Source organism: Pseudorca crassidens, chromosome 14, assembly GCF_039906515.1.
Source record: "Pseudorca crassidens isolate mPseCra1 chromosome 14, mPseCra1.hap1, whole genome shotgun sequence".
Lineage (NCBI taxonomy): Eukaryota > Metazoa > Chordata > Mammalia > Artiodactyla > Delphinidae > Pseudorca > Pseudorca crassidens.
Window position 1 is genome coordinate 5,150,757 of NC_090309.1, and position 25,734 is coordinate 5,176,490.

General features: G+C 42.2%; 1 protein-coding gene across 3 annotated transcripts in view; it reads right to left on the bottom strand.

Annotated features, from left to right (window-relative positions):
- The window catches only part of IL18R1 (interleukin 18 receptor 1), a 40,027-nt gene that overhangs the window by 10,250 nt on the left and 4,043 nt on the right, over window positions 1–25,734 (bottom strand). Inside the window, exons 2-8 of one of the 3 annotated variants that reach the window (XM_067704057.1) lie at window positions 23,829–23,914; window positions 19,616–19,859; window positions 16,025–16,190; window positions 13,390–13,540; window positions 10,684–10,785; window positions 6,758–6,820; window positions 2,445–2,565 (exon numbers count right to left, since the gene is read on the bottom strand). In XM_067704057.1, the coding sequence (XP_067560158.1) occupies window positions 2,445–2,565; window positions 6,758–6,820; window positions 10,684–10,785; window positions 13,390–13,540; window positions 16,025–16,190; window positions 19,616–19,859; window positions 23,829–23,886 (905 nt within the window). In that variant the 5' untranslated portion in view covers window positions 23,887–23,914. The remainder of the gene's footprint in view (window positions 1–2,444; window positions 2,566–6,757; window positions 6,821–10,683; window positions 10,786–13,389; window positions 13,541–16,024; window positions 16,191–19,615; window positions 19,860–23,828; window positions 23,915–25,734) is intronic. The other 2 variants (XM_067704055.1, XM_067704056.1) reach the window with 2 other exon arrangements.

The following is a 25,734-nucleotide window of genomic DNA, read 5'->3' on the forward strand; positions in this document are numbered from 1 at the left end:
TGGTCTGGAACTGAACCCTCAGTATCTCCCAGGTGTGTCTGCGTTTTCCCCCATTCCTCCTGTCCTGACGACTCAGCATTCCTCCCACTGTGAAGTCTCCACCAGCTGTGACAAGGCCGCGTATCGTTAATACAGACGCAGATTCATATCAAGTTTGTCCTAGCAGTCCTAACGACCACTCTTCTTTTGTTCAGCATTTAAAATAAATTAAAACCACTATTCTCAGACACCCCCAAGCACATGAGAAACGCCAATTAAGCTGCTCCGTGAGTGTCAGAAAATGACCGGAGGCCACCAGGAGCGGCCAGCTCTCTTTCTCTACTAAAAGGACTCAAGCCACCCTGTCCCTGATGCAGGGCACACGCTCTTGGCGCCTGCCTCCTGCTAGGGGCAGCCTCTGAAGGTGCGCCGTCAGCCAGCACTCCCAGGTGTAGTCGCTCACCCGGCAGGCCCCCGCAGCTGGATGTGGTACCCACTGTAACCTCTAACTGTCTCAAATGCATTTTAGAAGAGAAGTCATAAATCTGTACAGAAGTCACCCACCCAGAAATATCAACCATCTAACATCAATGTAAAATCCACAAAGAAAGTAAAAAAAACCCCACCGAGAAGCCAAAATAGATGACATAAGTTCATGCGCCCAGTATAAAGAAAGGTTTAGCCTCGCTTAAGCCCTTAGTTTAGCTGAAGCTCCGTTTCTAGTAAGGTTGGTGAATTGGTCGTCTGTGCCTCCAGAGATTAACAATGGATCATGAGAAGGAGGAAATGCAGGAATCTGGTGGGGGACAGACACTGAGGACAAGATAAAGTGGCAGGATAGCCACGCAATCCAGCTGAGCCAACACTCCATGAGCACTAATCACACACCCGGCTCTGGGCGAGGGGATAAAAAAAACCTCACAAGTGCAGCTAAGGTGACAGACACCTTCGGACCACTACTCCCTAGAACCTGAGTGTATAGTTACCTTAATAATGACAGTAATGACCCAAAGCCATTCAGAAACATTGTAATGGCCACAGGCTTAGCATGTTTTGTTTTAATAAGTATAACCATTCCTTAATATAGGCTATTTAAACTAGACGGCATTTGGAAATTTTTGCACCAACTCTGCCTCCTAGATATTTATATCTAACCATTGCCCTGTTTGCGTTTTCTAGCTGTTCTTCGTGTGTTTCTAGTTTCCATGAATGGACTCTGACAGGAGAGTGCTGCCATAATTACGATCAGTGGCAATGGACCAACAACGATGTCACAGGGCAGGAGACTGGTCATTTAAATTAGTATTTTCTTGGGTCATCACTGGCATCTGACAATCTTTGGGGACCCTTCTGGACTCGAGAAAATTCCTCACTTCTCACCTTTAAGAAAGATAATCCCTGTAAGGAATGTTCTAGAAAGAAGCTCTGAACTGTCTCTAAAGAGCTGGAAGCAGCGTCTGTGTCAGCACATCTCACGCCCAGCAAAGAAATCCACCCACCCAACTCCCCCTGCCACGCACACAAAGCTGTCTTCAGAGGGCTATTTCTCTCTTTGTGATTTCTGGTAATTCTCAAGTATCTTATAATGAATTCTTTTCAACAATCAGAACAAAGAAAGCTGTGTGTGTAAGCCAAGTACAGGGCATAGATCTGGACAGGTAGCCATAGGTGGATGGCCTACCTGTGCCCAGGGCTGCCCCCAGGGTCCTCAGGGAAAGGTACTGATGACGTGCTTTGTCACCTATGGATACCCAGCGGGCCCCACGGTGACACGTGAGCAACACAGCTAGGCACGCCTACTGCACACAAGGGGCCCAGAATAACTTGTACGTGTCCCAGGCTCCTGACCTGGTCTTTTCTCTGGTACACTAGTAAAAACAAAGCATTTAACACAATTTTCAAAATTCAAATGACAGTGGCCTAGGTAATCGCTCTTTTATAAGATGCTTAGGTAAAGTCCCCACCCCCATCAGATCCTGACTGACCAAAAGCTACTTCTGTAAGGCGATGCTAAAAAGCCTCATTGACCTTCTTTTTCTTTTTCTTTTTTGTTTTTTTGCGGTACGCGGGCCTCTCACTGTTGTGGCCTCTCCCATTGCGGAGCACAGGCTCCAGACACGCAGGCTCAGCGGCCATGGCTCACGGGCCCAGCCGCTCTGTGGCATGTGGGATCTTCCCGGACCGGGGCACGAACCCACGTCCCCTGCATCGGCAGGCGGACTCTCAACCACTGCGTCACCAGGGAAGCCCTGACCTTCTTTTTCTAATTTAGGTCTCAGCAATAAATTTCTGCATAATGCGTCAGCCTAGAGTATGCGAATTATAAAATATGTAAGTTATAAGTTAAACTCATCTCAAGCATCCTGTCAGCCATTCAGGAGTCTGGTGTTTTTATCTCATATATATATGACACTATATGATTTTTGTATATCATGATATGTATTATATATATCACATATTCATACCTAATTCTTGTCCCTTCCTCTTCGTGTACATTAGGATCCTTTCCATTTTTTTTCCAGATGTTCCAGTAAATCACATCCTTTTCATTCAGCAAGGCAGAGCAGTTGAGCTGTACATCTTTTCCTAGGTAGAAGTTGACAACCGATGTTCAGATTTTAGAAACTCAGGTTTCTCAAAGGTTGAAATTAATACAGCCAACGTATATTAACCTAATATACAACGACAATATAGAGCTGCATCTAAGGAAAAAAATGCCTTGTTTTCCAATTAAAAAAAATTATAAATCAGAGAAATTAGGTTGCAATTACAAGTCATCACCAAACTATGAACTGGCTTCTCTTCAAATGTTTATGTCTAAATCAATTATTAAAACTTAGGATGGCCAGTGGACTTTCTTTTCAACCTATAGTCTAATAGGTAGTGTCAGGCCTACATACCCACTGCAACTTCTAGAAAAACAAAATGGATACAAAACAACAAAAAAAATTACATTAGCTAAAAATTAAAGACATCAAAGTGCAGGGAAAACAAAGAGAAACAGATGAACTGAAACTACAGTCAGGAATAAAGTCCTTCCAGGGTGAGCTGAGATAGCCACCATTTTACTCCTTGAAGGAATTTGCTTTGGTTTGTACAAAATAGAGGGAACCTCATGGAGAAAAGAGAGTCCAGTGGAGATGCTGACAGCCACATGGGCTCACAGGATTATTGCTAAGGGCTTGGGCAGCATAGGAGGCTGGAAAGGCCTAATGATTTCTGCTGCAGTCTCACGGTACTTAGCAGAGTAAGTCCCACTGGAGGACAACACGCACGTGACTGGAGTCTCCCCCCAGCCATAAGAGATGAAAAGCAGGTTAATTCCAACAAACCTGCATCCTAGCTACTGCTCAGCTCAATTCCTGACTGGATTGAGATGATCAAACCCTCACATTATCTGCCTAACAAAGAAAAGGCAAACACTCTTAGGGAAAAGTAATACAAACTTCATTCACCTTGGTTGTTTTAGATACAGAAAGATCAACAACAACAAACAACAACAACAAAGAGAGACATACAAAGGGCAAAAAAAGGGGACAGTAATCAATAGAAAAAATAGGTAATAGAAGTTGACCCAAAGACGATCCAAATGCCTGACTTGGCAGATAAAGAGTATGAAATAACTAATATAAATAGGTTAAAGAAAACAGGAAAAGATGGACAAGTAGATGAAAAGATGGATGTTTTCAACAAAGAAGAGTAACCTATTTTAAAAGAATCAAATGAGCAATTGATAACTGAAAAAAACATGAATTTAAGACCTCAATGGTTTTAACAGAGTCTGAGCATAAAAGAAGTCAGGATTGCTAAGGCTGAATACAGGCCAAGATCAAAACTAAAATACAGAAGGGAAAAAACTAAAAATGACAGAACAAGAGCGTAATACATGTAATTGGAGGCCCAGGAGAGGAGAGAAGAAAGGGGCAGAAGAAATATTCAGACATAACGGCAGAGGATTTCTCCCAAATTAATTAAATACATCCTTTGCAGACTCAAGAAGCTCAGAGGGACCCAAATCAGGATAAATGCAAAGAACACCACACCCGGATGCATCAAAATCAAAGAGAAAGAGAAAATTCTGAAAGCAGCCAGAAGAAGAAGACACATCAAAGTACCAACAATAAGACTAAAGGCCAGTCTTTCAGCAGAAACTATGGAAACCAGTGAACAACAGAAGGGCATCTTTAAAGTGCAGGAAAAAACTGCCAACCTAGAATTATTGAAATTATTGAAAAAAATCTTCAAAATTCGAGGTAGAGATATTTTCAAGTAAATAATAGCCAAAAGGATTTATTGCCAGCATAACCACGCTATAAGAAATACCAAAGGAAAATTTTCACTCTCAAAGAAAAATTATCCCAGATGAAAGCAAGGACATACATTAAGAAATGAACAGTGCAATAAAGGACAGACATTTGGGTAAATACAAAATAATTTTTGTGTTTCAAGCAATAATAATGCCAAATTATTGTGAGTTTTATAACATACGCAGGAGAGAAATACATAAAATAGTAGCTTAAAGTGAGATAAGAGGATGAATGAAATTAACTGTTGTGAGGTTCTCACGTGTCTGTGAAACTGTCAACGTACTAATATGTGCATTTGCCTTATTGTAGTAAGAGGATATATATTGTAATCTCTAGGAGAACTACTAATGAAGAATACAAAATGGCATAACTAAGAGGAAAACAAAACAGATTAAATAAAAAAATATTAATCTGAAAGGAAAGGAGAATAAAAGGAAGAAATAAGACATAGGACAACTGGTAAACAGCAACGTGAGAGGTCTCAAACCGACTGTATTAGTAAGTCATTAAACGTAAATGTACTAAACACCATAGACTGGATTTCAACAAAGATCCAAATATATGCAGTTTATATGAGACATATTTTGTGTATAAAGACAATGAAATGTTAAAAGTGAAAGGATGGGCTTCCCTGGTGGCGCAGTGGTTGGGAGTCCGCCTGCCGATGCAGGGGACACGGGTTCGTGCCCCGGTCCGGGAGGATCCCACGTGCCGGGGAGTGGCTGGGCCCGTGAGCCATGGCCGCTGGGCCTGCGCGTCCGAAGCCTGTGCTCCACAACGGGAGAGGCCACAACAGTGTGAGGCCCGCGTACCGCACAAAAAAAAAAAAAAAAGTGAAAGGATGTGAAAAAAGATAAAACATGCCAGTCCCAAACAAAAGAAAACTGGTGTGTCTATCTAACATGAGAGAGAGTAGGGATTGGGAAAAGATAGTATGATAGATAAAGAGAGAAATTTCATAATGTTAAAGTGTCAATTCAAGAGGCATCAATTTGTATGTGCCCATAAGGTAACCTCAACATACATAAAGCAAAAATAGACAACTTGATATGTAGACAACTTGACCATCATAGCTGGAGATATTAACATCTCTCTTGGCAATTAGTAAGGATACTGATGATTTGAAGAGTACCATTAACCAACTTCACCTAATTGATATTTATAGAAGGACTAAACTAAAATCTGCAGAATACACATTTGTTTCAAATGCACTTAGAACATTCTGGTCCAAGTAAGTTACTACAAACTTTAAGATTTAAATGATACAATGTATACTCTTGGACCATAATGGAACTAAACTGGACATCAATAACAGAAAAATAACTGGAAAATCCTCCACATATTTGGAAATTAAGAAACATTAAGTAATCCATAGATGAAAGAAATATCACAAGGAAAAATTTTTTAAATAGTTAAAACTTTGAACTGGATAGTTATGAAAATATGGCATATCAACATTGTTGGAAACAGCTAAACAGTGATTAGAGGGAAATTTAGAACTTAAAATACACATACTACAGGAGAGGAGAATTTAAATTAATTCTCTAACTCTCCATGTGTACAAAGGAAAAATGAGGTGCAAATTAAGCCTAAAATGAGAAGAAAAAATAATAAAGTTCAGAAATCAATAAAACTAGAAAGCAGGCAAGCCACAAACACAAATGGCAAAGTATCTGAGCTCCACTGGGCATATGTGGTCATATACATGACTGTGGCCATCTGTAGTCAAAGGGTGTGTGCTTTGGAAACAATCAACAGGATCAAAGGACAATCAACAACAAACAAACAACGTAAGAAACTTGAATCCCAGCTCTGCCCCTTTCCTGGGGTTTAACTTCAGACAAATTACTTAACCTTTCTGAGCTTTGGTCATTTAATCCAAAGCTTAAATGGGAACAATACCCCTCAGAGTTGCTTTGAGGATTTAAGACAATAACATATTTCAGTTACCTAATCCAATACTCAGTTTAGCATATGTGAATTTATTCTTTTCCTTCCGTCCTTTCTCCTTTGAAAGAAATTACTCAACTGGACATATCGATTCATCAAGACCCATCTAAACAAACCCTAAATGTAGAGTCGAGTCCGTTGATTCAAAGTGAACCCATTAATCAAATATTCAAACCACACAATACGTTTGAATCATTTCTCCAGAGTATTCTCATTGAGTTTTCATATTTAAAAATGATCATAGATACTATTAGAGGAAAGCCACATACAAAGTGACTAAAACCACAGGTCTGCAAACCACAGGCACTTCTATAATCTTTTGAACAGACTGTTAACTGTAATTATTACTAAAAAGGGCAACATTCAAACAACGACAAGGTTTTCCTGCTTTTTCAATATTCTTCAGTAAACATGGTATGTGTTATGAACACAATGTTGATCAATAAGGAACCAGATTTAGCCTTGGAAGACTATTATGACCCCCATTCACAAATCCAAAATATACGTATGTCAAAATATACCTAATTCCACTTTAACATGCGTAAGCTTTGGTCCAAGAAGAGCTGGAATTATATTACTGTTGTCTGAAAGTGAAAAAAGAAAAGAAAAATGCATTAGTGTTACAAGGAGTTTTGCTAAGACAGACATTTGTTGTAATACACTTATTATTCCATGTAACCAAGATTCTAACTAAAGTCATCACTTTACATTTATTATTTAATGTATTTTCATTAAATAAGGGTTGCAGGGAATACTGATCGTTGTTTCACTTTCCATCAACTCAAAGCTCACCTCACTGGAGAAAGCACACTGAATTAGGTCTCCCCTCAATTCCAGCCTCTGCCTTCTGCCGCTTCAGATAAAAGCCAGAAGAAGATGCTCATCCAGGGAGACAATGAAACTTTTAGGACTTAGAAGACGCAAAGTCACTGGGATATGTCTTTCTGCTCTGCCTTTCTTCCTTCCATCTGCTCTCAACTCCTCAAGATAGATTTATTGGGTGCAAGGTCAAGACTCAGGTAGGGTAGGCAAAGCACTTACTCTCAGAAGCCTCCTGAGACCCTCCCCTGGCAGGACAGTGAGAGGAGTGCCCCTGGATGCCTCACTTGCCTCACCTTAGTCCCAGTCCTGCTGGGGTGTCCACCCCTGTAAACTCAGTTCTACTTCTGTTCCTTAGTGACCTCTGACCCAGACTGGAGGTACATAGATATGCTCTACCTCAGCCCCACTGAGTAACACTGAGGAAGGAAGCAATCCCCCAGCAACCTCCCACTGAGGACCACCCCACAACCTAGGATGCTAATAACTGCAGAACACGGACAGCCCTGTGGTCCCGCATTCACAAGGTATGTAGTCCAGTCCCTGCTGCTCCCATCATCAGCATCGGCAACTTTCTTCATGACCTGGACTCCCCCTTCTAAGTGCTTCCGGTGCTTCTGGGGCATTTACAAGTAATGTCCAGTGCCTCCCTCATGGGGGCTCCCAGGCGCCCAGCAGATGTGCTTGCTCACGAGGACTAAAGGGGACTCAGGTGCTCTCCTGCAGCACCCACGCCCTCCTAGGCTCTCCCAGGAAGCACGTGCTACAGAGTGAAGAGCAAAGAAGGGAAAGGAGGAGTAATGTGGGCAAGGATACAGAAAGACACTAGTGTAGCAAAACCTCAGGGTAAAGGACTTCCCTGGAGGTCCAGTGGTTAATAAGACTCCGTGCTTCCACTGCAGGGGGCACGGGTTCAATCCCTGGTCGGGGAAGTAAGATCCCGCAAGCTGTGCAGTGCAGCCAAAAATAAATAGATAAATAAAAATTTTAAATAAAATAGTTAAAATACAGTGATCTTCAACTATCTTTGTAATGAGCTGAGAGGTAGATCATAGATAATTAAAAACAAAAATCCCAGGGTAAGAATCTCTTCTGGGATTCAGACTCCAGGCGAGACTAGAATTCACGTCGGCAGGAAGAGCTGGAGGAACCGCTGCCGGACAAGGAGCTGACCCTCAGGTCTGAGCACAGAGGAACAGAGGTTGCTTCAAGCACACAGGGGCAGGAGGTGGTTTTGAGTAGTGGAGAAAATTGCTACTGATTATTTTTCTCTTCATCGATCTCCTTTTCTCAGGAATTTGGTGGGAGTCCTGGGAAGAGGAGGTGTAAAGGACATCTTTATGAAAGGACATCTTTGAGAAAGGATGCCATCTACTAGAACTCGAAGCAGATCATGGAGAACCCAGAGCAGTACTGGGTTTGTACAACTGGTGTAAAGTGAAGGGTACAATCCTACTGAAGGTAACAGAAGGAAGAGAACACTTCAGTGTGTGCCCCTGGCATGGCTAGTCTACCTCTGAAGTTACTATCCCTGGATCAAAATGGCACAGAGACGGTCAGCTGCAGGAGGAGAGACATCAGCAGTTCAGCCAGAGAGTGAGATGAAGACAAAAGGCAGAGGCCAGGTGGGTTGAGAGGCCTGGGATCCACAGCAGTGATGCTCCCCACGTGACAGTGCAGAGATCTACGTCCGAGACCACAGGTGAGCACAGACAAGGTAGGCGCTCAGTCCCGCTGCCCTCAGCAGAGGCCATGATACCTCCTGATCATCAGCGTCAACTCTAAGCTCCGCATTTTAAAAGAATGGTGGCAAAACTTCACCAAATCCAAAGGAAAAGGGCCAGGATGGTGAAGAGTCCTGACTTCCTGTGGAATGAGGCACGACTGAAGAAACTGTTCCTATCTCAGTACAGAGCGACCTTGGAGGTATTGCGGGTTCTGTCCAGACCACCACAATAAAATGAATGTGACAATAAAGCGAGTCACACAACTCTTTTGGTTTCCCAGCACATATAAAAGTTATGTTTACACTGTACTACAGTCTATTAAGTGTGCAATAGCATTATGTCTAAAAAACAATGTACGTATTTTAATTTAAAAATAATGCTGTTGGAAAAATGGCGCTGATACACTGGCTCAATGCTGGGTTTCCACAAACCTTCAATTTGCAAAAAATGCAGTATCTGCAAAACGCAATAAAATGAGGTATGCCTGTAATTCACTCAACAGACATGTAATGAGCACATGTACAAAGGTCCAGTCGTAAGTACAGGAGAGACCAACATGAGGAATAGAACACAGGTTAATCCCTTCTTTCCAGGAGCTCTCATTCTAGTGATAGAAACAGACATGTCATCTGATTCTGAGAGCAACCAGAAATAAGAACAAGAGGCTGTGGGAGCACGGAGGAGGACGGACACTTAGCTGAGTCCTGAAAGACACAGGTGGCGTTCTCCAAGAAGACGAGGAAAACAAGATGAGTGGTTAAGACAGAAGGATAGCACGTGGGGCAGTGTGGGGATATGGGAGTGAGGAGATGGGAGACGGTAATACTAAGATGGTAATTAACAGAGCTTTCCATATCCCTGGCACCACTATCAAGGCTCTACAACCTCACTCACTCGGTCACCCATGTCACTAGTGAGGAATGAGAGGCAGAGAAAAACTCAGTCATTTAACTCAGCCACGGTCACAAGCTCACAGGGTTCAATGATCGAGCACAATTCCTGGTCTTGTGCACATGCTCTTTGGATAATGGATATTCTTCTTCTTCTTCTTTTTTTTTTTTTTTGCGGTACGCGGGCCTCTCACTGTTGTGGCCTCTCCCATTGCAGAGCACAGGCTCCGGACGCGCAGGCTCAGCGGCCATGGCTCACGGGCCCAGGCGCTCCGCGGCATGTGGGACCCTCCTGGACCGGGGCACGAACCCGTGTCCCCTGCATCGGCAGGCGGACTCTCAACCACTGCACCACCAGGGAAGCCCAATAATGGATGTTCTTACTGCTCCTTCCAAGAAGGAAGGAAAGAGGAGCTGATGGGCAGAAAGCAGAGATGGATGAAGGGAGGGAGTTGGCGGTGGAAGTGTCAAGGGACCAGAGATGTAGGATTTATACGATATTAAAGAAAGTCAAACTGAAGGATTTAAGGTAGATAAATAGAACTTACTGAGTTTAAGAATTTAGTTATGGGATACACAGGTTATGGGGCGTGACAAGCAGGATAATGTCCCCCCACCAAAGGTGTTCACATCCTAACCCCCAGATGCTGAATATTATACCTTACACGGCAAAAGGGACTTTGCAATATGATTTAATTTAGGATTTCCGGATACAGAGGGTGTTCTGGATTAGCCAGGTGGGCCTAGTGTGATCACAAGCATCTTCATAAGCAGGACGCAGATGGTCAGAGTCAGAAAAGGAGATGATGAGATGAAGGAAGAGGTGAAAGAGATCTGAAGATGCTGCGCTGTGGGCTCTGAGGATGGAGGACGTGGCGTGCACCAAGGATGAAAGGCGCCTCTAGAAGCTGCAGAAGGCAAGGAATCGATTCTCCTCCAGAACCTCCAGCAGGAATGCAATCCTACCAAAACCTTGATTTCAGCCCAGTGAACCCGGTTCAGATTTCTGACCTCCAGCACTGTAAGCTAACACATTTGTGCAGCTTGAAGACAGGAAGTTTGTGGTACTTTGTCCATTCGCAATGCGTGGAGTACAGCTATATAAGTGGATGGCTGGAGAGACGAGGGAAAACGCTTCTAAAGTCGACGAGCTCCGGTAACCGTGAACCCACAACGTTGTTGAATGAGTCATCCCAGGAGTTTACAGCTTCCTGGATGATGGGAAAGAACGTGAAGGGTGGGTCAGTCACCTGTCTTCAGACACTCGAAGGAGCTGTCATTTTCAGAAGGGACCAGACAATCTGTGGGGTTACTCAAGGCCAACACAAACAGTGAGTGGAAGCTACAAGAAGGAGTAATTGGACTCAATAAGAAAAAAAGACTTCTCTACAATCAATCCTTAAAATCTGGACCCAGGGCTTCCCTGGTGGCGCAGTGGTTAAGAATCCGCCTGCCAATGCAGGGGACACGGGTTCAAGCCCCGGTCCGGGAAGATCCCGCATGCTGCGGAGCAATTAAGCCCGTGCACCACACCTACTGAGCCTGTGCTCTAGAGCCCGCGAGCCACAACTACTGAGCCTGCGTGCTGCAACTACTGAAGTCCGCGTGCCTAGAGCCCGTGCTCTGCAACAAGAGAAGCCACCACAATGAGAAGCCCGTGCACCGTGATGAAGAGTAGCCCTTGCTCGCCGCAACTAGAGAAAGCCCGTGCACAGCAACGAAGACCCAACGCGGCCAAAAGTGAATTAATTAATTAATTTAAAAAAATCTGGACCCGTCTGCTGTGTGATTTGGTAATTTCTACGGTAGTTCCTGAATGATCTATTATTGGTTGAGTCATATGAAGGATATCTTCACTGGATAGGGTTTAATTAAATTACTTCCAGGGTCTCTGTCACCCTAAAATTCCAGGCTTCAGTTTTTCCATTATATATGGTCTGGGTTCATGATAAACCAAACGAGTAGCCATCATCCCAAAATATACAGCCTTTTTCCACAGCCACGTCTGTGCTCCTTATACGTTCTTATTCCAGCCCGACCCCAGCACGTCCTTCTGCCCGTCCATCACACGCAGCCTCTGAGAACCAGCTCAAACAGAGCCTCTGACATCTATTCTTCCTCTGGACTCTCTCTGCACCCTGAACACCTCACAGATGACTCCAATTTCATATTCTACGGTGCTTCTATGGGGCAGGACCCTGCGGGGCTCCTGGGCACAAAAGCCTTTCTATGTCCCCCATTTCTGGATTACAGGAAATAGGCTTCATTCAGCCTCCAGGACCTTCCCCAAGTTCCACTGACAGGTTCAAACAGATGCTAATCAGGGAAGGGAGGGGATGCAGAGACAAGGGAGGAGCAGTCAGGACACAACAGTGCAGCCTTGGGGCAGGGTCCCGGTTCCCTTCAAGGGATATACACAACGATATATTTCAGCTGTTTTGCAGATACCGAAACCCCCTCCAGGCGGGAGAAGTTAATGGTGATAAATGGAATATTTCCTGCCATATCAGTAAACAAAGGATGTCACAGTCATCAGCGATTGCAGTCCTCCAAGGGAGCTGGTGAGCCCTGAGGAAACCCAGGAAGGAAAGAATACCTACCATCCAGCAGCCATCAGACTGCAGCCACTCCTTAGGGTGCCCTGAAGAAACTCAGGGTGAGAAAACACAGGATACTGGTCCCAGATAGCTGAGGTGCACATCAGAGGAATGATGCCAGACAGCCCAGACTCTTGCATCTTCCCATACATAGAAAAGCGATAAATTCCTTAACTTGGGATATCTGGCTTTCTTTAATTAACAATAATCTTTTGACGTTCAGACTACCGGCCCTTTGTTGCAAAACTTCTGTATAACCTGGGTCCCCCCCTCGCTTCCTCGGAGCAGTTCTCTCAGGGTTACTTGAGATGCTGCCTCCCAGGTTTGAAATCCTAAAAATTCCCACCGAAAAAAACATAACTCTCAGCGTTTAGGTTGTGCATATTTTTTAGGTCGACTACAGTAAGCACGTAGATCCCAGACCGGTTGGAACCAGAAGGTTGATGATGCCGACTCCCGATGACCTCACCACCAGCCAATCAAAGGAGTGTCCACGAGCTGACCACGCCCTGCTCCTTGAACGCTATAAGACTCCTCAAGACCCGCTCCAGGGCCCGACACAGTCTAGAGGGCATGAGCCCGCTGTGGCCCCCTTTGCCTGGCAAAGCAATAAAGCTGTTTCTTTCTACTTCACCCACAACTCTGTCTCAGAGATTTAATTTGGTGTCGGGGTACAGAGGCCGGGTTTGGCTTCAACCTTTCCTGACTATAATCAAATTCCTGAGAATCGTACATTATTCACTCCATTTTGTATTTCCATGCTTCCCTTACCTCCCAATACTCAGTACAGTTTACTGAGTATAGACACCCATCGATAAGTATTTACTGAGTGCAAGCAGATGCTTAATAACAAAAGATTCCACAATTTAGTCAAATACCAAATAAGAGAACTGACGCATCAGAGGTTCACCTATATAAACCTTCATTATTATCCCCCCCCAAAATTTTTCAGCATGGCAGGTGATGCCAAAATGATTTTCACCCTTAAATTTGAACTAGTGATGTGGTCACGACTCCAACTAAGTTTGCCTCAGGCTTTACGTACGGCTTTCGGAAAAAAGAAAATATTCCATTTTACTACGATACATTTGTTTTTTCCCGATTCTAAGATTTCTCTTACCTCCAACTATTGTTATATTGAAGGTTTTGGTGACGTTAAATAGTTTGCCATTACGAAGAAGGAAAAACATGCAGGTATAATATCCCTGATCTTTAAACTCTGCATTCTTCTTTAAAAATGGGTTTTGATTGTTCTCTATCTTTTCACAGTTCTGTTATTAAAAAAAGCAAGTTAAAATATTTTAAGTGAGAGTGGTATCATAGGACAAGAATTCAAAATGTTAAAGTTAAAGATCTTTAGAGAAAGAGGGAAATAGAATAAAAACTAGCAATTTCTGAGCAAAACGTCTCAGTGATCTGGCACTGCCTCTGCTGGAACAATGAAACAGAGTCCCATTCCTGGTATTATCATTATTATTAATTCATGCTGGGAAATAGAGTATAGGAGGCGCTGTAGTTGCTTTCCTCATTTTCCTTTAATCTCTCTCTTTAAACACAAAGAGAGGGAAGAAGAGAAGAAAGGAAAAAAACCCACTACAACAAAAAAAAATCCCCGCTTGGATCAAAACTTTCCAAGCAATTCTATTTCTTAATGCTTTTAGCTGAATTCCATGTATTCAGGACTACCCATCCTGGGGATGGGTAGTGGAGGTGGGAACAGAATTACTCAGAGAACCAGGTACCTAGCAGACTACCCATACCCATTGATGTCCTCCACCAGAAGACAGTGGACTGATGAGAAATGCATGAAAAATATTCCAATGTATAGGCACACACAAACATGTCTCTGTATCACAAATTTCTGTATGCTGTAGGAATGAATAATAACAAAAAGCCCACCTTTTTCAATCCAGCCATCAGGTACCAATAAATAGGTTCTGAAGCAATCTAAGAATGAGATGGGGAAAAGGGAAACTAAATTGCTAACCTTCACTAGGTGACACTGTTCTTGTAAATACCAACCAAGGAGCAGCTACTGCCCACAGACTCCTCTCAAAGCTGCCAAAGCTGGTAGCAAGTGGAGATAGACCCAGAGGATGCTTAGAATGGGCTTGTGAAGCACCCACATGTGTATCTCACATCAGTGAACTGTTTCTGCATACACCAAATTTTTATAAACCCCAACTTATTTTTCTAAGGCATATTAAAATGTCAATTCCAAGGCATATAAAAATATCTTTATTTTTTTTCCAATCGTTTACTGATTTAGCTTCCTTGTTCCCCTCCCCTCAATTTTCTAGCTAAAAACATTCTCAATACGTCTATTTTCTAAATTCAAATACCTGCATAGAGGGATTTCTTAAAACCCAGTACACTGATCCCCACACATTTATATATACTGTAAAAACATTTGTACACGTGACAGGAAATAGAGTCAAGTCAACTCAGGGCTGATACAGATATTTGGAAAACATTTTGGATAAGAGCTTCCCTTGAAAAATCACAAGTAAACAGTGTTCAAGCAAAAGCTACAAACATTTCTAAGGAATCATCATCAGTAGCTTGAACTTTCTCAAGGTCATCTCTTCAGACCACCGTCTCTCACAGCTCTTCAAAGTTTCCATGACAGAGTTACACCTTTCAGATTTGTTCCTCTATAGAAATAATATCATTTGTGTTGTGTGTGTGCATGTATGTGTATGCATATTATGTAAGTACATGTGACTGCATATATACTTGTGTATATACAATTTCCATAGGATTGTCTAAAGGAGCTCTTACAACTCAACAAGTAAAAGGTACATCAACCGAAGAAAATAGTTCACAAGAGAAGTAATATTAAGATGTAGTAAATACATAAAAATGTTTAACTTGTTATTAAGGAAAGAACTGGGGGAAGGATACTGAGTTACAGAAGGTTTGCACGTCAGATTTTTAAATGTTCTTAAAAAGTATTCATTCCCATGTGGTAGTGATATGAGAAAAAGAGGGTTTTAAACTGGTGTAGCTGCCTGGAGAGCAGCTTGATAATTTAAATCAAAAGCCATAAACATGCTCATAGCCTTTGATCCAGTTATTCTACTTTTAGGGATTTAGTTAAAGAATAAAATCATAATACACCTCCTGAGTTATGGGAATGATATTTATTTTAGCCTTATAAATAATAGTGAAAAGTAGGAAATTAACAAATGTCCAATAACAGGGGCTTAGATACAAGTGTATACACATGGAATCCATGTTTGGGAAAATGTTTAAAGATGTGGAGAAATCATCACAATATAATTTTTAGTGGACAAAGGAAAATACCACTTTTTAAAAGTAGATGTTTACATGGAGAAAAACCCCATTCTCTGGCTGGTGGGATTATGAATGATCTCTGCTATCTTCATCATTCATTTCTTCCATCTTCCAATTTTGTAAATGCGTATATTCAGAACAAACATATACAACAGAATTTAAATTTTTAAGTATATGCAGCAGAATAAAATGAACTAGCATTCCTAAAAATTAAATTTTTTGAAAGAAAAGGAAAATTAAGGAAGGGAGAGGAAGCTGTTATCATTTATTGAATGCCCAACACGGGGCAGGAACCTTGACACCTGCGTTACATGTAGGAGCTCAGACAGGCCACCTGAGCTGTGTGGACTCACAGTTTGTATGTTACAAGACCAAAATGCTTCACAGCCATCAGACCCTCACTTTGGAATTTTGTCTTTTCTGTCAAGTTTTAAGTTAAAATATTTTAAAAGCGTTACCTTATACAATAACGTTCTGTTGACCAGTTTTTGATAGTAACTATGTTCACAGGCTATCTGCAAAGATTTTTTAACTTCCACAGATTTACTCATTACTTGTTTCTCAGTAAAACAGCTGTGTTTAGGTCTTCTGATGACATTTAATTTCCAGTCATGAGTATCATTTCTAGGAAATAAAGGGTTAGACATATTTTATCATTAGTACAGAGACTTTGCAAATACCACCTTTTAGTAACCAATCCAGTGAAAAATTTCCCTTATTTTTGTATAAAGAGATTCATTCATTGATGCCCCAATCCTGCTCTGTCTCTTTTTGGTTCAGTGCAGCAAGAAATTTAATAACTGCCATGGGAGCGGGGGTAGGGGGCAGTAAATGAGAAAAACCCGAGATGTCCTAAACACACACACACACACACACTCACACACACAAACCTACATCAGACCATATGTATTATGGATGTCAGGACAGAAATGTTTAAAACGTCAATGGTCTTTAGAGATGGACAGGTTCAAAGATTCTTAACCCAGGATGGGAGAGTGGAGGTGGTTTCATGAGGACTATAATGCTTTCTGAAGGTCTGTATATATACACTGCATTTTATATTTCTCAGGACACTTTGTTCCTATCCTCTTCTCTTACTGTTGAGTAAACCGTGTCTGGAGTGGCTGCTCTCCATGTAGTTATATTAGCACTTTAAGTACCTTACTAAGCAAAAATTAGTTTGAATAGATGCCATTGTTGTTCCTTCTGGTTAGAAGTTAGGAATATAGAGGAGGAAAAAATTTTAACAGCATTTTTGGAAACGATCTTTTTGTTAACTTTTTATTTTATACTGGAGTATAGTTGCTTAACAATGTTGTGTTAGTTTCAGGTGTACAGCAAAGTGATTCAGTTATATATATACATGTATCTATTTTTTTCAAATTCTTTTTGAATTTTTTGGGGGTTAGGTTGTTACATAATATTGAGCAGAGTGCCCTGTGCTATACAGTCGGTCATTGTCGGTTATCCATTTTAAATATAGTAGTGGAAATGATCTTTTAAAAAAGAAAATGTTTGCAATCTCATATTTGCTTGAACTGCACGTTACATAGAGATCCATCTACTAAACACGACACGAGGTTACGTTGTCCCGTGTGCCTGACACATCTGTGCTCGCCCCCCAGAGGCTCTTCCAGCTCTCCTTTTGAGTCTACAATCAGATGGACAGAAGACTGGCACTCGCAGAGTTCCAGGTATTGTACCACGTGTGTGCACTGAGATGACTCTTTTCCTTACATTAGATGAGAAACCTAACCTTCAGGCAAGGTTAAGTAACTCGCCCAAGGTAACACACCTGGTACACAGTCGGGCCAAGATGCAAATGCACATCAGTTTGGCCCTCAAGGCCAGGAGTGCTTGGTACAATACTTTACTCTCACAAAACTTTGATCAGACAATGCGATTTTCACTGTAGGATTAAAGTATCAGTCTCCAGAGACATTTGATTATTAGTAGAGGACTCCTGAAAAATTAAAGGAGGATTCCAGGAGTAGGGTCTGGTCATTGATGACTCCCACACAAAACTACAAAGACTCACTCACCCAAATGATGTACACACACATACAGGCACACATACACAATGCATACACACACACACTCACACCTCTGTGCAAAAACAGAATACTGTTCACCAGTTGCACTATATTTGAAAAAGTTTCTATCTTCAACGCTCTCAGGTGTTCAAAACCACCTTCTCCTGTGTAGGGTCCCATTTATTTTCAAAACCACAGTCAAGGCTACTGCGCCCACCGTCGCTTTAGTCTCGTGTTATTCATCAGCCTCCAACCGCTTCAAAGCTTATCACACAGCACTCTGAGCCCGCCACCCTCCCTGTCCTATTCCTGGCCCCTCCATGCCTCTCTGACATCCTGCCTCCACCTGACGAGTCCACTTTCTCTTCCTACCCCAGGCTGTGTTCTCCACCTTTCACATCAGAAAGACAGTTAATGCCCCTGTCCCTCCCTGTCTCCAAGTGAAATTTGTAGATGACTGACTCTCCCCATCAATTTGTCCTTTCTGCCTTGTCCAGAATAGTTTGTGCATTTGAATCACGTCTTTCTTCAATCAGGATTAGGGAGAGTATACATTCTGCCTTAGTTTGAAAAGACCCAGTTGTGACCCACTTCTGGAATCGTCCCTCTTAAAAGGTCACATAAAATTCATTGGTTAACAAGAGTTTCTGAACTTCTTTCTAACTCCTGGGAGTTCCCATATATAAAAACAAACCAAAATGACCCCTTTTTGTGCAAAACCACAGGAGTGCTATCAAGATTTCACTGTGGGGCTTCCCTGGTGGCGCAGTGGTTGAGAGTCCGCCTGCCGAGGCAGGGAACACGGGTTCATGCCCCGGTCCGGGAAGATCCCACATGCCGCGGAGCGGCTGGGCCCGTGAGCCATGGCCGCTGAGCCTGCGCGTCCGGAGCCTGTGCTCCGCAACGGGAGAGGCCACAACAGTGAGAGGCCCACGTACCGCAAAAACAACAACAACAACAAAAAACACACACACACATACATAAGTACAGACACAACATCACAAATGTACTGGATAAACACTATGCCATCAATGTTCTCACTAATGGTTCATCACATAGAAGTTTTCTTGTCCCAGTTACTCCTTCCCCATCTCACAAAATAAAGTATAAAGAGAACCAAGTTCAGTAATAATCATGGACACATTCAGTGGGCTGCCGTCATTTCACAGAATTTAGGATTCTTGACTACGAATATCCTGGAAGACTCTAGGGTTAGCCTGAGAAGGCTGTGCAAAGCCCTTTCGGTGTTCCCCTCTTTCACTGTCCCTGGCTATAAATTTGTCATTGGCTGACACACACGTCTTTCACCAGTACCGCCACCTGGCTCTCAACAAACCCCTGAAAACTGGACTAGGATGTGTCTACACCAATACCAACCCATCTCCCCAGCTTGACGTTACCACCCAGGAAGCTGACACTGCCCTCCTTCACTACCTGCTCATAACACTACGAAGCGCTCGCCATTTATTTCCTTTGACCGGCAGCTCTAGGCAATGGAAGCAGCTGAATTTAAAAATGAATTTCGGGCTTCCCTGGTGGCGCAGTGGTTGGGAGTCCGCCTGCCGATGCAGGGGATACGGGTTCGTTCCCCGGTCCGGGAGGATCCCACATGCCGCGGAGCGTCTGGGCCCGTGAGCCATGGCTGCTGAGCCTGCGCGTCCGGAGCCTGCGCTCCGCAACGGGAGAGGCCACAACAGTGAGAGGCCCGCGTACCACAAAAAAAAAAAAAAAAAAAAAAATGAATTTCATTCAATCCTCACTTATCTTTGGCAAGGATCACCTAAAAGTAAATCATACTAAGGTCATCTCCTTTCATGATGATTACTAAGAAAATAAACACAGGGCAGTATTTAATTTAATTTTTCAAGAATGAAGTATTTATTTCATGCTGTAGGAAGAGTAGGGAGAAGGAAATGGATGGAGTATCTGACCTTCCCAATGACTGTATATTTGATTTGCCGAACAAAGTCCAAGAGTGCTATGAAATACGCCAACACAAAGAGAAGGTATACTCACCCCATTCGGATAGAGTAAGATCCACTGTCATTCAAATGAACTGGCCAAAACTCCAAAACATAATCGAGCAAAATAATTCTGGGTGAACTACTCGAGCTCAGCTCAAGGGGTCCATGCGATTCATTTTTGTACCATTTTATGGTGGTTGTTTTATTCTCATGCTCAGATGAAGATGAACAATACTTCAGATAGAAAGGTTCCCCTTCAACTGCAGTAATGTGAAGGCGCGAGGTACAAGTTTCTTCTAAAGATTAGCAAAGTAAAAGAAAAATATAAAAACAGAATAACAAAGGTAAATTTTTTTCCCTAATGCATTAGGTGAAGAAGCTGGGTCAGTAGCATCCTGAAAAGTCTCAATGTCTCATTTCTGTGGATTCTTTTATTTTAGGGTCAATCTTTCCAACACTAAAAAACAGGAGGTCAATCTTTCTAACACTAAGGCACTTTCAGAATATAAATGAAGACAGAAAAACCTTCCAACAGCTTCTCCCAAACAGGAAGATACCGGAACTTAACCTACCAAAGCTAGAAGACACATAAATTCACTGTAATCTTTTAAAAGAAATGTTACACATTACAGCTTCCTCTTAAGGAAAGCCACCAAAGTCACAGTGTTGCCACACCTACCCCAAAACATCCCTAGCTGAGGAATCTCCAAGGATAATAAAAAGAGAAACCTAGAGACCGCAGAGTTTTCCACTTGTATCGTCAGAAGTCTCACGGGTCTTGTTCTCAACCACTCTACCTAACCATTGCCCGGGCAGACGTGGGGATGGTTAAAGGTGCGCCTACATGTGTATAAATCCATTACCTCTCTAGGTTACCATGTGGATACTCAATACATGATGCAAACAGTTCATACTGATAATTAATTCATATTGACTCACTGCAAATCTGGGTATCTGTCACTTCCTCTTTCTGAGATCTCTCTCTCTCCCTCTCCCTCTCCCTCCTCTCTCTCTCTCTCTCTCTCTCTCTCTGTCTCTCTCTCTGTCTCTCTCTCTCTTCTTCCTTCTTTCTCAACTAACCCAGATACTCTGGCTTTAGAAATTTATCTGATCCTTTGTGCTGTACAGGGTCATCATTTCCCTCCTTCTTCACTTCCAGCAGTTCAAAGTCAGTGTGAATGGACCTTCCCTGTATCCTGTCTTTCAGCAGCAACCTTTGGCTGTATTTTGAGAATGAGAACTCTTAAACTGAACAGAGCAATTCTCTGAGGCCACAGAGAACATGCTTTCTCTATAGTCAGGGTTTATTTCTCAAAGCAACTGTCTGGTTTTAACCACAAGGTTGTTAACCACAAGGTAGAGAGGAGGTGGCTCTAATGGCAAAAACACTCTTTGAAAACATGGCTGTCAAACCTACCCGGAAGCACAACATTTAGTGAACATCAACCTTGCATCTGGTGGTTGTTATTAAATCTTCATCTCACAATTCAGGACTTCAGCTTAGAAGGTGTGATGCATGTGTAAATGTGGGTGTTAGTTTTAACTGACACCTAAAAGGATGGTAGGTCATTAACAGCTTGATTTATTTTCTAGTTTTAGAGATATAATCTACATATAGCAAAGTACAGAAGTCATACATCATGTGCTCTATTGTGTCTGGACTTTTTGTACATCATTACGTCTATGATGGGCAATCATGTTGCTGCATGTCATGGTGATCTGTTCTCTTTTTCATAGTTATGTAGTATCTAATTGTGGTAGTATTTGACAATTTATTTATCCATTCTATTGGTGTTGAACATTTGGGTGATTTCGAGGTTTTGGTCAATCATGAAAAAGCTTCTATGAGAGCTACCATATGATCCAGCAATCCCACTCCTGGGCATGTATCTGGAGAAAACCATAAGTCGAAAAGGTACATGCACCCCGATGTTCACTGCAGCACTATTCACAATAGCCAGGACATGGAAGCAACCTAAATGTCCATCGATGGAGGAATGGATAAAGAAGATGTGGTACGTATATACAGTGGAATATTACTCAGCCATAAAAAAGAACAAAATAATGCCATTTGCAGCGACATGGATGGGCCTAGAAATTGTCATACTGAGTGAAGTAAGTCAGAAACAGAAAGAAAAGTAGCAGATGATATAGCTTATATGTGGAATCTAAAAATATGGTACAAATGAACCTATTTAAAAAAATAGAGTCACAGGTGTAGAAAACAAACATGATTACCAAAGGGGAAAGGTCGGGGGGGGGAGGGATAAATTGGGAGACTGGGTTTGACATACAAACACTCCTATATATAAAATAGATAACTAATAAGAACCTACTGTATAGCACAGTGAACTCTACTCAGTACTCTAATGACCTATATGGGAACAGAATCTAAAAATGAGTGGATATATGTATATGTATAACTGATTCACTTTGCTATACAGCAGAAACTAACACAACACTGTAAATCAACTATACTCCAATAAAAATCAATGAAAAAAAAAAGCTTCTATGAACCCCTGTGCCTGTGTTCGTACAGACATAGGCACTTATTCCTCTTTGGGGACAGTTATCACTTAAAGAAACCTAGCCTGGAATTCATACTCTCCAGGGTGCATGGTTGGCAGTTGAAAGTTCATATTCCCCAGGCAGCTAATGGCTTCAGAGATCTAATCTTACATTTAACATTGCAGGCTTTGTTGATCTGAAATGGCTTTTGATTGGAGAAATGAGTGGAGCTCAAAGTGTATGGATGGCCCAGAACACCCTCCCCATCTTACAAGAATGGAGCACCACGATCCAGTAGGATCAAGAGACTACAGCCTCTGCAACGATGTCTGGGTTTGGAATTGTCTTGAGTTTCGGCAATAATAGGAGGTCATCCAACTTCAGCTAAATGAATCTGACACGTAAAATATTGTCAAGTCTGCCTAGAGAGACCCCTTCACAAAAGGTGCTCTTCAAACACCTCAAAGGACATAGAGCTGGGACCCTAGCATCCTTACAGCAAAGGCTGCGTGGCTGTTGGGAGCCTGCAGCATGTTTTCATAATAACCTGGGAGCAAGGTTATCAGCCTATGTCCATAGGGGCCTTTAGAGCAGGGGGCCTTTTCATGTGGTGCACACTTTCCTACACCTTGGTCTCTCACCTGTTCTGACAGGTCCTTCCGTATCAACAAGAAGAGGTCTGTCTCTTAACACCTGGGTAATGTTGCACTGTACGGATCTCAACGATACATAGATCCTCTTAAGTAAATATACCCAGATATTGGACCTGAATTATTTGAAAGTATCAATAACCCAACTGTAATCTCTTCATTAGTAATTCTCAAAGTAGGGGACATGCGCTCATGTCTTCCCTCCTCCAGATACTGGATCAAGGCAAATCAACAATCGTGCCCCTTCTTTCTTCTCCAAAGCCTTTGGAGAACCTTGATAATCAATCACAGAACTCTTCTTCAGAGAACCTGCTGAGGTCTCAGAACCTTCTCAGTGAGAGTCTCCAAGCAGTGACTTCTAATAAATTAAAATCGGTACCTGACACCGGACACAAAGCCTACCTGTCTTCCTGGTCCGAGCAGACTCTTTCTAATGTATTCCTTCTAACTCTCATATTTTCTTTAAGATCTGTAAGGTATTCCCACTCACTTTCCTCACTACCTAGATAATGAGATGAATTTTTGCCTTCCTTTCGGGGAGGAAACAATGTGTTAAAACTTTGTAAAAATCAGTAACAAGGACGGCTGTGATCGCTTCAGTTTCAAATAACGTGAAACTAAGCAAATTTTTATCTCAGACAAATGTATTTCAGGATAAAAGTTTTCACTTCCTGCTCTCTCTACATAAACTCATAGGGCTGAATCCTTTCTTTTTTTTTTTTTTTTTGCGGTACGCGGGCCTCTCACTGTCGTGGCCTCTCCCGTTGTGGAGCACAGGCTCCGGACGCGCAGGCTCAGCGGCCATGGCTCACGGGCCCAGCCGCTCCGCGGCATGTGGGATCTTCCCGGACCGGGGCACGAACCCGTGTTCCCTGCCTCGGCAGGCAGACTCCCAACCACTGCGCCACCAGGGAAGCCCGCTATGAATCTTTTATTCTCTATTCCAGGCATACCAAACGGTTGGCAACTTTCTTAAGTAAAATTTTAAACCACAAATTTTAATAAATCCAACATCTTCAGTAACCACCCCCACATAAATAAGCCAAACTTTGATATTTCCTCTAGACGACCAATGAAGTATGTTTGTGATTGATTATAACTACTTACCTGAGGTTCTTATAAACATAAGCACCAAAAGTGTCAGGGGTATTTCTCTACGATGCATGTTTATGATTCTGCTTCAGATGGTTTCTCTGGAAAACAGAATAAGACAGGTTCGGCCAAGACTTTCAAACAAAAGCATACCTGTCTCATGCAGGAGGTTTTAAAAAGTCGTCTGGCATACAGACTTTAAAAAAATCAGCCCAGCAAATTTTCATATCCCTTCATAGAGTCACCAGTTTTCCTCAGAACTTCCAGCCATGTAGAATTAATAAAATTTCAAGGCATAAATTTGGGCACCCAGGGGAAATCCCTAATAATGCAAATTTCTAAGACAAGAGAGCTTGCTGTATTTTAGGTCTGGTCTACTAAATCTTACCTCCAAAGTCAAAGTTGAGGACGACAGTATTTCCAGAAAATCTACCATCCTATGAATGGACAGTCTGCCCATGTAGGTGTGTGTGTGTGTTCCAGCCGCTTTTTTTCCCTCTCACCACACCAAAATGTTCATCACAATCTTCACTTATGGGCTGAATTTTTAAATATTGTTCTTTCTTCAGAACTAAGTTAGCAACTAAGTCTGTTTTGTTCATCACTGTATCACTAAAATCAACGCCTCCCACAAAGTAAGCACTGATTAACCCTTGTGAAGAGGAAAAGGTGTGTGCACGTGTGTGCACGTGTCTACACTCACATGCCCCTAGTGTTTATTTTAGGAAATGAAGACACAAATCTGGGAGTTTCCTGCCGTCCGGATGCCTAATCCACACCCACTCAATGAATGCAAACCTGTGTTGAATTTTGATCCTACTGCAACCTATCTTTGGTTCTACTAATTACAAGTTGAGAGAGTAGAGGAAGGGTGCAGGGGGGCCCATACACCAAGGCTATTTCATGAACAAACACATGCTCCCTGTATACCACACGCCTAGCCCCATTGGGCGTAGGAAGCACAGCACGATGGAAGGAGCTTGGATTTGGGCCCACACCACTGGACTGGCCTTCCTGCTTGAGTCTCGACAAGCTGTGCAACGTCGGGCAAGTTACTTAGAAGTCACAGAGCCTGTTCGCTCATGACCAAAATGGGTTGATAAGAAGGTCTATCTGCCAAAAGTACTGAAGTAAGTATTTATGAAGCCTTCCTGGGTGCATGGTAACCGTTCAACCCCAAATAATTCTTTCACCAACTGTCACTCACCGCCCCTGCCGTACTAAAAAAGAGTACTGTTAATGCCCAAATCCTTGGTGAAGTTTAATGGCTAAACTGCCAAACCTTTCACATCAAGCCTTATGAATAACATCGCTGAGCCTTTGATGAAATTTCCGAGAGGTGATAATCAATAATGTAAAGACAGAGGGAGAGTATGTGTGGAAAGTGCCAACTATTCATAACCAACTTAGAAGATGGCTATGGTTTGAAATCAGTCCTCCAGCCCACACACACCACTCTATTATGAACTCTCTCCATCCTCTTATCTCAGGTAGAATGAAAAGTGTTGTTTCCTCTGGTTTAGGTCGACACAGCCTCGCAAAGGGCACTGCTGGGGATTTTTGTTTGATTTCTTTTAATTATCAAGGTTTACTAAGAGATAAAGTTATTATGAGATTACTCAGCATTCTGATGAGTTAACTCTGAGTTTCAATATGAAACATGTTAAGATCCCAGCATGCAAATTAGCTGACATTTGCCCTGCTCTATGTGTCTATATAAAATTTTTAATGTACTTACCATGGATTTAAAAGATTAAGATATTAAATAATGGAACTCATTTCCAAAAGACAAATCTGTCATAGATACCCTAGTAAGTATTAACGAAATATATGTAGGAGGATATAAATATTACATTTCTTGTGTATGGGAATTTTGGGGGTTCTTTTAGTGTTATATTTGATGATGGTCCCATTTTTTGGC